This window comes from Pristiophorus japonicus, chromosome 9 (genome assembly GCF_044704955.1).
Source record: "Pristiophorus japonicus isolate sPriJap1 chromosome 9, sPriJap1.hap1, whole genome shotgun sequence".
Taxonomy (NCBI): Eukaryota; Metazoa; Chordata; class Chondrichthyes; family Pristiophoridae; genus Pristiophorus; species Pristiophorus japonicus.
Window position 1 is genome coordinate 109,822,757 of NC_091985.1, and position 14,443 is coordinate 109,837,199.

The 14,443-nt window shown below is 42.0% G+C and overlaps 1 protein-coding gene across 7 annotated transcripts in view; it reads left to right on the plus strand.

The window, feature by feature from the left end:
- The window catches only part of arid1b (AT-rich interactive domain 1B), a 646,010-nt gene that overhangs the window by 543,092 nt on the left and 88,475 nt on the right, over nucleotides 1-14,443 (plus strand). For all 7 annotated transcript variants that reach the window (XM_070889678.1, XM_070889679.1, XM_070889680.1 and 4 more), the window contains one exon: nucleotides 608-753. In XM_070889678.1, coding sequence (XP_070745779.1) covers nucleotides 608-753 — 146 coding nt within the window. The remainder of the gene's footprint in view (nucleotides 1-607; nucleotides 754-14,443) is intronic.

Sequence of the window (14,443 nt, forward strand, 5' to 3'; positions counted from 1 at the left end):
TAAACTTGACAGAAGACTGCACCAATGCTCTTAACAATAGCAAGTGCTTTTTGAAAGCCATGATCCGTTTAGGTGACTGACTTTGTGGACTAGTGGCATTTGGATTATCAATGTTCTGTATACCTTAGAGAATACTTTCACATGGATAGTCATATATATATATATATATATATATATATATACATTACAATACCATGTACTGGGACATAAATAGAAAATGCTCCTTAATAATCAAACCCATGCAGTTTGTGATGGTTCTGGTAATTCTGTGGTGTAAATGTGTCTGAAATCTGCCACTAGTATTATGAGTGATGTGTAGTAGGCTTAATGGCAATCAGTTTATTTGAACTAATGCTGTCCCAGTGTTGTGCTTGCTGTTGCTTAACACTTGACTTTTTTTTCATTCTTTCTCTTTCTCCTTGCCCCTCTTTGGTGTTCCACACTTGCTTTTAATCCAGCATTTGTCTCCAATCCTGGAGTCTTCCCCCACATAACTGATCACAGAGCATGCTCCTGCTGTCAAGTTTCTACCTGTCATTTGTTTTGCATTCTTAGTAAATCTGTGTCATGTTTATGCAAACAACTATGTACGCTGTCTCTTTTTTAGGCAAGCTGGATATACTGGCATGACCCAAAGTGCTGTGATGGGCTCCAGCTCCCCCTACAGCCAGTCTATGAACAACAGCTCTGTAATGATGAACCCTCAGAATACTTCTTACAACATGGCATCTAACATGGTGAACAGCTCCTCAGGTAATGTACTTTTAAAGTGGGGAGAATTATATTTTTGAAAAGCGCATGTTTTTTTCTGAAAAAAAGAGACACTTTGTTTTATAGAGGCATAATGAAGTAAATGTTTGAATTCTGACAATTCACTGGCATTTTTAAGAGTATAGTACACACACAAGAGTTTTCTTTCAAAGTGAAAGGAAGAGGCACAGAAAATGAACTTGTGTGAAGACTCCCAACGCTTAGCAAATTTGCTACCTTATTGTGTCTGCAACATAATTTTATTGACCTAAAAATATGAGAATTGTCTATTTGCCTCCTTTTTCTGCAGATTTTTATCCCTTTCTCCTCAGAAGACAATTCCTTGCTTGGAGTATGGTTCCTCGGATATTGGCCAGTCTGGCGCCTAGCCCAAGGGCCAGTTTACATGTGTGAGTCAGGATAGTAAATGTTGATATGCTGTTTTACCACAGCTAAGCCCAAACCTGCACTCACCCAGATTTCATGTGTGCACTAGCAAAGTTCATTGGGTAGTGATCACGAGCACAAAACATAGAAAAGGTTACAACACGGAAGAAGCCGTGCCGACTCTGCAAGAGCACCTCAACTAGTCCCACTCCCCGCCCTTTCCCTGTAGCCCTGCAATTTGTTTTCTTTCAGGTACTTATCCAATTCTCTTTTGAAAGCAGTGATTGAATCTGCCTCCACCATCCTTGCAGGCAGGACATTCCAGATCCTAACCAGTCGCTGTGTAAAAATGTTTTTTCTTATGTCGCCTTTGGTTCTTTTGCCAATCACCTTAAATCTGTGTCCTCTGCTCTCGACCCTTCCGCCAATGGGAACAGTTTCTCTTTATCTACTCTGTCTCGACCCCTCATGATTTTGAACACCTCTATCAAATCTCCTCTCAATCTTCTCTGCTCTAAGGTGTATTTGGACTTTCAAAAGGCTTTTGACAAGGTCCCACACAAGAGATTGGTGCGCAAAATTAAAGCACATGGTATTAGGGGGTAATGTACTGACGTGGATAGAGAACTGGTTGGCAGACAGGAAGCAGAGAGTAGGGATAAACGGGTCCTTTTCAGAATGGCAGGCAGTGACTAGTGGGGTGCCGCAGGGCTCAGTGCTGGGACCCCAGCTATTTACAATATACATTCATGATTTAGATGAAGGAATTGAGAGTAATATCTCCAAGTTTACAGATGACACGAAGCTGGGTGGCGGTGTGAGCTGTGAGGAGGATGCTGAAAGGCTGCAGGGTGACTTGGACAGGTTAGGTGAGTTGGCAAATGCATGGCAGATGCCGTATAATGTGGATAAATGTGAGGTTATCCACTTTGGGGACAAAAACACGAAGGCAGAATATTATCCGAATGGCGGCAGATTAGAAAAAGGGGAGGTGCAATGAGACCTGGGTGTCATGGTACATCAGTCATTGAAAGTTGGCATGCAGGTACAGCAGGCGGTGAAGAAGGCAAATGGTATGTTGGCCTTCATAGCTAGGGGTTTTGCGTATAGGAGCAGGGAGGTCTTGCTGCAGTTGTACAGGGCCTTGGTGAGGCCTCATTTGGAATATTGTGTTGAGTTTTGGTCTCCTAATCTGAAGGAGTGCAGCAAAGGTTCACCAGACTGATTCCCGGGATGGCTGGACTGACAGATGAGGAGAGACTGGATCGACTGGGCCTTTATTCGCTGGAATTTAGAAGGATGAGAGGGGATCTCATAGGAACATATAAAATTCTGACGGGACTAGACAGGTTAGATGCAGGAAGAATGTTCCCGATGCTGGGGAAGTCCAGAGCCAGGGGACACAGTCTAAGGATAAGGGGTAAGCCATTTAGGACCGAGATGAGGAGAAACTTCTTCACTCAGAGTTGTTAATCTGTGCAATTCCCTACTGCAGAGAGTTGTTGATGCAAGTTCGTTGGATATATTCAAGAGGGAGTTAGATGTGGCCATTATGGCTAAAGGGTTCAAGGGGTATGGAGATAAAGCAGGAAAGGGGCACTGAGGTGAATGATCAGCCATGATCTTATTGAATGATGGTGCAGGCTCGAAGGGCCGAATGGCCTACTCCTGCACCTATTTTCTATGTAAGGAGAACAACCACAACTTCTCCAGTCTATCCACGTAACTGAAGTCCCTCATCCCTGGAACCATTCTCGTAAATCTTTTCTGCATCCTCTCTAAGGTCTTCACATCCTTCCTAAAGTGCGGTGTCCAAAATTGGACACAATACTCCAGTTGAGGCCGAACCAGTATTTTATACAGGTTCATCATAGTTTCCACGCTTTTGTTCTCTATACCTCAATTACTGAAGCCCAGGATCCTGTTAGCTTTTTTAACTGCTTTCTCAACCTGCCCTGCCACTTTCAATGATTTGTGCACATATACCCTCAGGTCTCTCTGTTCATCCACCCACTTTAGGATTGTACCCTTTAGTTTATATTGCCTCTCCTCATTCTTTCTACCAAAATGTATCACTTCTTACTTTTCTGCATTAAATTTCATCTGCCACGTGTCCGCCCATTCTACCAGCCTGTCAATGTCACCTTGAAGTCTATCACTGTTCACTATATTTCCAAGTTTTTTGTCATCTACAAATTTTGAAATTATGCCCTGTACACCCACATCCAAGTCACTAATATGTATCAAGAAAAGCAATGGCCCTAGCACTGACCCCTGGGGAACACCACTGTATACCTTCTTCCAGTCCGAAAAACAACCGTTCACCACTACTCTCTGTTTCCTGTCACTTAGCCAATTTCTTATCCATGCTGCGACTGCCCTTTTATTCCATGGGCTTCAACTTTGCTGGCAAGTCTATTATGCGGCATTTTGTCGAACGCCTTTTCGAAATCCATGTACACCACGTCAACTGCATTGCCCTCATCAACCCTTTCTGTTACCTCATCAAAAACCTCGATCAAGTTCGTTAAACACGATTTGCCTTCAACAAATCCATGCTGGCTTTCCTTAATTAATCCCCACTTGTCCAAGTGACTGTTAATTTTTCCCTGATTATTGTTTCTAAAAGCTTTCTCACTACCGATGTTAAACTGACTGGCCTGTAGTTGCTGGATTTATCTTTACTCCCTTTTTTGAACAAAGCCTGGCCAATTTTACTTTTCCCCTGTCCTTATCCAGGGGCATTGAGCCCAATTCTCGGCGCTCTGCCAGTGCTCTGGCTGAGATCAATTAACTTGGCACAGACTGGAGATCGAACCTGGGACTCTACTCGTCTGTATGATTATTTAACCAGCTGAGCAAGAATGGGTTCTATTTAGTTCCTTATGCATCCTCTTTTCTCCTCATCTTCAGCTGTGTTTCCCAGCCTATTTTAAAGGGGCTGTGATGGATATCTCAGAAACACCAGCTTCCAATAATTGTACCCCTCAAAGGAACCAGGAAGGAATTATAGATGTGATGTAATTCATTCCTTATGCAAGCACTATAATACCCATATATATTGTAAAAAGGATTTGGTGCCTTAAAAGTAGGTATTAAGCTGCTTACAGTCATTAATACTCGAGGCGGGGTCTGATAATGGTAATAATACAAGTCTGCATTTACTGAGGCTGCCAGGCTGTAGTTAGAATGCTGGATGGAATATAAGCAGATTTTACAATCAGGCGTTGGTTCTCTGCAGACATGCCTGGCTTAAAACATCCAGCATGGCACTGGTGTTGACCCATCATGAGGGCTATTCTGGATCTCTGAACTAAGAACCATCCTGTTCATTAAAGGTGTGGGCAATTAAACCATGTTGAGGCAGAATGGCACTTGTGATGTTTAAACCTGCTAAATGTGCCATGTTAGCAGGTTTAAACATCACCACCTAGGTAACACACCAGTAAAATAGCGACAAAAATTCTGAAGTTAATGTCATCTCAACCCATGAATGATGCCAGAGTTCTGGGGATTCCAATCTCAAAAGTGGATACAAAATTTTAAAAGTTGCAAGCATATACTAGCAGTGAAGGGTGCTGCCCTTTTGCCTAGCCTGAGTCCTTAGGGTCTCTACAACAACAACACCACCTTGTACTTATATAGCGCCTTTAACGTAGTGAAACATCCCAAGAAGCTTCACAGGATTATTATGAGATAAAAAATTTAATACTGAATCACATAAGGAGAAATCAGGACAGGTGACCAAAAGCTTGGTCAAAGAGGTAGGTTTTAAGGAGCATCTTGAAGGAGGAAAGTGAGGTAGCGAGGCAAAGAAGTTTAGGCGGGGAATTTCGGAGCTTAGGGCCTAGGCAACAAAAGGTACTGCCACCAATGGTTGAGTGATTATAATCAGGGATGCTCAAGAGGACAGAATTCAAGGAATGCAGCCATCTCGAGGGGTTGTGGAGCTGGAGGAGATTACAGAGATAGGGAGGGGTGAGGCCATGGAGGGATTTGTAAAAAAGGATGAGAATTTTTGAAATCGAGGCGTTGCTTAACCAGGAGCCATTGTAGGTCAGCGAGCTCAGGGGTGATGGATGAGCGGGACTTGGTGTTAGGACACGCGCAGCCAAGTTTTGGATCATCTCTCGTTTACGTAGGGTAGAATGTGGGAGGCCAGCTAGGAGTTCATTGGAATAATCAAGCCAGTGGTAACAAAGCCATGGATGAGGGCGTCAGCAGCAGATGAGCTGAGGCAAGGGCAGAGACGGGCGATGTTACCGAGGTGGAAATAGGCGGTCTTAGCTATGCTGCGAATATGTGGTTGAAAGCTCAATTTCAGTGTCAAATGTGACACCGAGGTTGCAAACAGTCTGGTTCAACCTCAGACAGAAGTTTGAGAGAGGAACGGAGTTTGTGGCGTGGGCCGAAAACAATGGCTTTGTTTTCCCAATATTCAATTGGAGAAAATTTCTGCTCATCCAGATGGACAAGCAGTCTGACAATTTAGAGACAATGGAGAAGTCAAGATAAGTGGTAATTAGGTAGCGCTGGGTGTCATCAGTGTACATGTGGAAACTGATGCTATGTTTTCAGATGATGTCACCAAGGGGCAACATGTAGATGAGAAATAGGAGGGGGGCCAAGATAGATCTATGCAGCATATAACCTATCAGAGCAGCACACCTGCACCTGTCGGAACTGCACATCTACCCACTATCAGGCAATAGGCTGGTAATAGGAGCCTTCCAGGAAGGGGCCATGAGAACTATCTGGCAAACAGTCAACGCTGTTAGACAGTTTGGATTACCGTTAAACCTGGAGAAGCCCCATATGAAAGCTTCCCAAAACATTGTCTCCACAGGAGCCTTGTTCCACATTATTCCAGGGGTATTCTTCATATCAAAAGAGCCTGTAAAGTGCAGTTGACTAATCCACTGGTAAACACTTGACCTTTGACTCTAGTAAATTTAAGACTTCATTAAGTTTTAAATTTCTAAATTACTTTCCTCAGAGTATTTATAAAATAGCTTAGTAGGAACCTTCTGTTTTGCCTCCTGATTTATGTATGTTTGCATTAAGCACATATAAAATGCAGTACAGAATGAAAATCTCTTAAGGGGATGTCAGTTTTTAGCGATTTTTCTTCTGGGATTACTTCGTATATCCATGACACTGAAAAATGGGGAGCACTATACCTGAATATCACCTTGTCACTTCTGGGACTAAAACCATTATGGAAGTTCAAACATGATGAGTGACACACTGTCATCAGATGGTTTAGTTAGTAAATGAACTGAAAGCCATACTTCTGTGTTTGTGTAATATGCTCAAACATAAACTTGTGACTTAATCGCATTTACAGCACCTTATCCTGTTAAAACATCACAAAATAACATCACTTACTCTTTAAAGTGGAGAGCCTATTATGTAGCAACTAATTGCACCAAAGCATTCTACAAACGGCTATCAGATGAATAATCTGCTTTAGGGAATTAGTTGAGGTAAGAATGTTGGCCAGGATACCAAAAACTACCTGCTCCTCTTGGATAATTGCATGAGACCTTTAGTATCCACATTAACAGGTAGATGGGACCTCAGTTTAGTCTCAGGTAAGGTATGGCACCCCCAGCAATGTATCAGTCCCTCAATACTTCACTGGAATGTCAGTCTAGATCTCCCTATTTTGAGACTTGAAGCTATGATTTTCTGACCCACAGACGAGAATATTAGCAAATGAACCAAGCCTGCACTGGATGACTTGGGACCCCATGGATATTGATCAAATTTGTTAATTACTTCCTCTGGTCATATTAAATTAAAGTGAAATATAGGACTGATTTCTGTTTGTGTATATGGATTCTAATTTAATCCCCTAGATGCTGCATTAAATTAGGGCCATCTCAGAAATACCAGAATGTTTATCCTTGTTACATTGTGACTTTTTATAAGATTGCCACAACCTTCTCCAGCAACACTTCTTATAAAGTGAGAGTTGTGTGAGTGTTTCTTGCTGTTGTATGTTATTGGTAAACTTAAATGCCTCAATTGTAGTGTTAGTGGAGAAGGGATGGGAGGATGCATTGCTTTAAATGTGATTCTAGTGATTCAAAAGTTATGAGACGGGTACTGCTGCAGCAGATTATCTCTCCCAGCAGTAATTTCAGTTTGACCCAGAGTGTGAGGTAAGCAAACGGCCGTGCAGTCTGTGGGGAGAGAAGGAAGCATGTCAAGATGACAAAGTGCTAAAATTACCACTCATTAGTATCATACAGGAAATGCTGTGTAGCAGGCAGCAAGCTGCAGATCACTTCAGCACTTGCTTGTTGGTTCCGTTAAACTGAACTGGAAATAGCCCTGACAAACACATAGGATTTGACAGTGACTTGTAGCTCATGTGACAGCATGGACTTGGCTTAAATAGCGACTTGTTCACATCTTGTAAAGAAAGTCCAAGCAGTTTAGCATGTTGTTAAGAGATATAATAGTTTCTATGGGCTCTGACTCTATTGGAAATGTCATTAATATTGAATCTGCTCAGGATTCTTCTTGCAGCAATTTTCTCATGAGATTCAAGGTATTTAATAGAATTTTTCTAGGTTTTTGTTCATGTCCACAGATTTTGAAACCGTTGTAAAGTTGTCTGATTTGATGGTTTGAAGCCTTCCTAGAAGAGGAATAAAGAAAAATCTTAAGCAAAAACATAAAAGCATCTATGTAGTAACACTTATAAATGATTTGGTCATGTTTGAATTTTTCATGAAGCATTGCATTGAGTTAAATATACTATTACCAGTGTTATTTCACGTTTGAACAATACACCCAGGTGATCCAGAGTAATGGATTTTATGCTAGTTATCACAATGTAGAAAGCTGTCTTTATTTTCAAACTACAGGATCCCATTGTTAAAAATCAAAGTGATGCTCTACCCTGTTTGACCATTGCTATTACAATAAAGGCTTGGAAAAACTTGTACCTGACCCAACCACAGCATTCTACTGTACCATTCCCATTTACTCTCATTATGGAGAAACTGTGAAACAAATAAGAAATTTGTTATGCAGTTATCAGGATTCAGCTATATTTCATGCTAATCGTTTATCTGTAAAAGGGACATAATTGTCTCACAGTAACCTATTTACTGACAGTTCCACTTGTTAATCATCCATAGTATACACAGATCATGGGTGGATTGATTTTACATGTGTGAAATTGACTTAAATTTTTCACACAGTTCATTGAAAAAAGAGTAACACTTTATATTATTATATTTTAACTCCTCTCGTCCTTGCCCCCCCCCCCCCCCCCCCCGGCCCCCGGCCCCCAATCACTATTTTTCCTGCCAGTTTACCTTTATGCATTCACTATCAGTCAGAAAGTTGGGATAGGCTGCAATGGGAACTTCACCATGTTTGCTGTCAAAGTTATACCATCTTTGGTCAGTAGGGAAGCAAGAGAGGATTTTGGCTTTCAACAGCAACATCCCCTGACACCCACCCTACCCCACCAAAAAGAAGAGTGAAATCCATGGCTTGTGTTGCCCATGTACCCAAGCAAACGATCAGCTGCTGAAATTTACCCAACCAAAGGGAGCAAGGTCTCAGCAATCATCAGTTCTGGCAGTTGAACCCATGACCTTCCAATTGAGAGACCAGTTTGGCTAATTGAGTCTTCTTTTCAAGCTGACCATCATAGCTTAGCTTCAGGTTTGTGAAAACTGGCTGTCTAATCCTGTGACTGATTCTTTATTCATTTGCTTATTCTTCCTTACTTTACTGAGCCTGAGATTAACCTATGCTGCCCTAAAGGATGTTTGAACTTTAGAGTTTACTCTTGAGGGCAGTGTGTAATGCTGACAGGGTTACTTACATTTCTGCACACAAGGTTACCAGGGTCAGTGGTTTTTCTGTAAGAGGATAGAAGCTTATGCTTACACATACACAGATGCATGTATCCTTTGTAGGGATATGTGTAAAAAGTCACAAAATTACCAAGCTAACTTTTCATTGAGATCTTGGCTTTTACCAACATAATTAAGGATTTATTTTTGTATAGTGAATTTCACCAACTTCATTATGGATTTCAATTTACATAGCTGTTTAAAGGGAAGGGTAAAGTGCATAGCAGAGTTTCACCAGTCCTGGCAGTTGCTCCAGGGAGATAAGACATTTAGTGGTACTAAATGAATCTGTGATAGTGACTCAGTTTTGGTAGGATGGTGTCCATTATTAAGAATTTGAATTGAGAGGTATAAATTATGGAGTAATTTTCATTTGAACCTGCTAGTGTTACACAAATGTGCATTCATCTGATCTACTCATTCAAAATACTGCTGAGATTGCTGTAACAGAACACAAACATTGTGTATTTTTTACTGCGTGTTTGTGTTGGGCTTTTCATCCAGTTTTTTTAATTCCAATTTTCTCTGCTGACTTGCTAGAGACAGTTCCACAGACCATACTCCATACCTTGCCCACCTGGCTATTCTTCATGCTTCAGCAGTGTCAGTGATTGGTGATGTTCAACTGTAGACTCTGACCCTGTTCTCTGCTAATGGCCCAAAAGCGCGCAGACACAAAGGGCCCAAGTTTCCACATGATTTGCGCCTGATTTTTAGGAGCAACTGGTGGAGAACGGACTATCTTAGAAATCGCAATTCTCCCCATTTTTTTTTCTGCAGTTCTAGTCAGGTAGAACAGTTCTACTTTGGAACAGAATTTTTTCTTCAAAAGGGGGCGTGTCCGGCCACTGACGCCTGATTTCAAAGTTTCCACAGTGAAAACGTACTCCAAACTAACTTAGAATGGAGCAAGTGAAGATTTTTGTAGAACTGAAAAAACCTGTTCTACACATTAAAAAATCAGGCGCAGGTTACAAATTAGGCGTCCAGAACGAGGTGGGGGGGGAAGGGAAGTAATTAAATTCTACAATAAATCCTTATTTATACTTCTACAAATATTATACAAATAAATCCAACCTGAATAAACATTTATAAGCAAAGAAAAGATTAAATAAACCATCTTCCTACCTGTGTGAAAGTGCTTCAGGCACAGAGAATGCTGCAGTCAGCCTGAGGCGCCCGTTCTTCCCGCGGGGGGGGGGGCGGTGGGAGGAGGCGCCCATTCTTCCCCGCGGGGGGGGGGAAGGAGGCGCCCGTTCTTCCCGCGGGGGGGCGGAGGAGGCTCCCGTTCTTCCCGCGGGGGAGGGGGAGAAGGAGACAGTGAGAAGGCTGCAAGTGCTGATGTGCTGATGGCAATGTGCTTTTATTAAAAAATGTTCAAAAATTAAACAGCTACAAAGAACTACAAAAATGGCCGAGTGCCAATGTTTCCTTCACACTGCGCGTGCGCGAACGCTCCAACGCACAGCGTTGCCGGCAGGAAAAAAACTCATTTAAATAGTACCCGCTCCCTCCCACTTACAAAATCAGTGCAAGTGTAGGCTCCGCCCCCCTGGGCGCCGCGCCAAACAGACAAGGAGCTGCAGAACGCTCCAGAATTGCAAGTTTTTTTTCCGGTGCCGTTTTAGGTGCGAAAAACGGGCGCCCAGCTCGGAGAGGCGCCCGTTTTTTATTGTGTGGAAACTTGGACCCAATATCTTTCTGGGGCCACTGGATAAATATCATGAGCAGAAACCTCAGCTGATTTTTTTGCTGCCTAGCCAAAGGGCACCCCAGTTGCTACCCTAGCTAATGGTGATCTTGGGACAAGTTAGGAATCAAACTTTTGACTGCCTGGTTTTTGTGACTTATGACTACACCAGATGGTGCCTATCCACTAGGTCTTCATGGGAGCAGTTTTTTTTAAAAACTGCGCATGTTATTGCCTACCACCTGAATTAACCATAAATCAGACTAGATAGAGTCCCAAGTCAAGTAAAAGAAGAAAGTTGTGAACGAGGTTGGCACCTTCAACGTGAAAGCAAATCAAATGCTAGTAAATTAGAGATACTAGATTAAATGGATAATCTAAATCAGTTTTAGGTATCTTCAGCATAAGATTGGAATGTTGTTATGAATGGCACTAAGCATGTATTTAATCAAGAAGTTGTGCAGTGTCTGTTTAATTGTCGGGCAGACTCCTGTTGAGAACAGGTTCACTTTGTCAATGAGAGACCTTGCCTGTGGTAACCCTAAATCAGGAATTATGCTCATTAGTGCTGTTACTAATTAATGAGGGATCTTATAATTTGGGCATATGCTACTGTTGAACCACATGTTTTTAGTGGAAAAACCAATAAAGTACAAACTAAAAACCACAGTAATCCCTATTTGAAAGTTAGCAGTTAAACTTCCTTGGTTTTCTTGCCGTTGCAACGTTTTTTTAAAAACCTGCATTGGAATGAGTAAAATCTGTACATGGAATAAAATTGTTCTTCGCAAACTTGGATTTAAAGGAATGTTCCAGGAAAGGCTTGTTATATAATAATAACTTATTTATGTAGCGCCACAACAGTGTTACAGACAAACAAATGCATTTGACACCGAGCCACAGAAGAAATTAAGGCAGATGATCAAAAGCTTGTTTAAAGAGGTAGGTTTTAACGAGCATCTTAGCGGAGGAAAGTGCGGTAGAGAGGCATAGAGGTTTAGGGAGGGAGTTCCAGAGCTTAGGGCCCAGGCAGCTGAAAGCATGTTATATGTTATGTAATCTGCAGTTTATACTTGTATGTCCATTAGATTTCAATTTGTCACCAATTGTCCTATGCATCCTAATTGGTGCTGCCTGTTCTATACAGTTCTGATCTCCTTACCGAAGGAAAGGCATACTTGCCTTCGAGGGTGTGCAGCAAAGGTTCACTAGATTGGTTCCTGGGATGAGGGATTACCCTATTAGGTGAGATTGAGTGGACTAAGCCTATATTCCTTAGAGTTTAGAAGAATGAGAGGTGATCTAATTGAAATATATAAAATTCTAAGGAGCTTGACTGGGTTAATGTTGGGAAAATGTTTTCCTTGGGAACAAAGGGAATTAAGAGATATAGGGATAGTGTGGAAAGGTGGAGTTGAGGTCGAATATCAGCCATGATCTTGTTATTGACAGAGCAGACTCGAAGGGCCAAATGGCCTACTCAGCTCCTAAATGTTATGTTTAGTCATGTTATTCCCATCATAATTTTCAAAACACAAGAAGATAATGTAGATTCATGTCCTACCTCCCCAACAAAGTGCCCATGGCTTCTTCAAAATCTTGATTATAAGAAGTTTTGCCTTTGTGGTGGTGAAGAACTGAATCAGATTGAACTAACATCTTATTGCAATGGCGCAGCTCTAACTTAAAAGCAAAGCATTGTTTCGTGTGTGAGGTTACTAACTCCATAAAAAAATCAATTGTCACAGCCCTAGTTAACTCTATGGGCTAGAAATTCACCTGAGATCGCTGGCGCCGGATCCTTAGCGGTATTCCGGCGGTTGCATCTTTTGAACCGCCGGAATACCACTGGTGCTCGCTGCCACGGTTTTCGGTTCTTCAGTCTCAGCAGTGACAAAGCGTTGCGATAGCGGGCGGTGGCGGAGGCCAAAAACTGGGTGATCTGCTTGCCTTAAACACTGCAAAAACGGGCAGTTTGGCTTCTCTGCGCGGACTCTGAATAATAGCTTGGAAACTGTGGGACTCCTGTGGGATTAGCTTCTCCTGTGCTTTATTTGGCTGTTTTGGAGGCTGTTTCTTTGGCCAGTCAGATTGAGACAGTCCTCTAATAAGCATTTCATGGACATTTCCAATATCTGCTCCTGTTCTTTCTCTGTGTTTTATCCGGAGAATATTTGAATTTGAGTTCTATGTGAAATGAGCCAGCGCAGCTCAGAAGCAAGAGGTGGCTCCGGCAGGTGAGTGCGAGTAAAGACTTCATGTAACGTTGGTATGTAATGTTATGGTTTAAAGGAGCCGGTAATGGTTGACATGTGTACGAGGGGATTGGAGGGAGGGGAAGTGGGGTGGGGGGTGGTGGGGTGGGCCTGCTTTGGAGCCAGAGTGTTTTTAAAAAAACAAGAAGCCGAGAGCTAAGGGAATGAGGGAAGAGAGTGCAGAGCAAAGTAAAGGTCCCGAGGGATTAGAAGGGCAGGCATATGAGATCACAACATGCTTCAGCTATGCACCTGTCCCAGACAGTTTGTATATTTTTGGGGAAAATTTCCAAATTTTCCACAGACACTTCTCTTGACGATTGGCTGAGTTCTGCCATGTTTCGGTCAATATGAGGCTTTTTATTATAAAATTTTATCACCAACAATATGGCATTACAGCCTAGTGATCGGCAGTTAGCTTCTACTTTTAGTGATGTCTAACAGATATGGAGGTTTTGTTGATTATCAATGGTCTTCTGGGCAACTGTAAATATCTTCAATGCTAAAACAAAATGGAGGGAGGCATAACGCTGGGCTCAAGTTAGGTAAGTACATAAAAAATGGGCGCTTTTGATCGGAGCGATAACAGGCAGTAGCGAGTGTTAAAAAATATTTTTTTGTGCAAATTAGCGCTGGGGTGGAATTTTGCGCGATTTCTGGGTGGCAAATGTGGGCAGGTGATTTGCAGCAACGCCGGCGGTAATCATAAGCCGAAATTACCGCCGGTGATAATCGGGAGATGAAATGGTCAGTAATTTACATTTTTGTCCAAAACGGCCGTTAAGCGGGTGATCCCAGGGGAAATTATGAATTGATTGGCACAGCCCTCGTTAACGCTTTATGAATTGATTGGCACAGCCCTAGTTAATTCCGTATAAATTGATTGGCACAGCCCTAATTAACGCTGTATGAATTGATTGGCAAAGCACTTAGTTTAGTTTGTGTGGCAATTTCTTCAGGATTCCGCTGCATCTTGGGGTTTTATATAATTTGTTTGATTCCCTATATTCATTCCCAGAGGTAACAGACATGTGTTTCCTACAATGCAGCTGAGGAAACTGTTTCATCCTAGCACGAGGTGCTCACATTAGATGATGAACAAACCAGCATTCTGCCAAAATCTGAAAGGAAGAGAAAATAAAACTAAAGCAAAATCCATTCACAGATTAGCCACTACAAGATACTACACACCTGTATATGAACATGTTTTACAAAAATAATTAATTGTAATTACACCAAGTAGAGAGCAAGGCTCTGGCGAATAAGCTGGCAAGCTGTGTGGCATCAGTTTGCCAATACAGTACACATCCCTAAAGATTCTGGGTAAAGTCTGCCAAAACCACACTGCCACTTACCTGTGTTCTCTCCAATATGCATTGTGGGTATGATTGAGTTGCTTTGAACTAGATATAAAATACTTTTAGCACTACCTCTATGGCAATGTCTTCAATAAACCTTTAGACTTCCCTTTTAAGTTG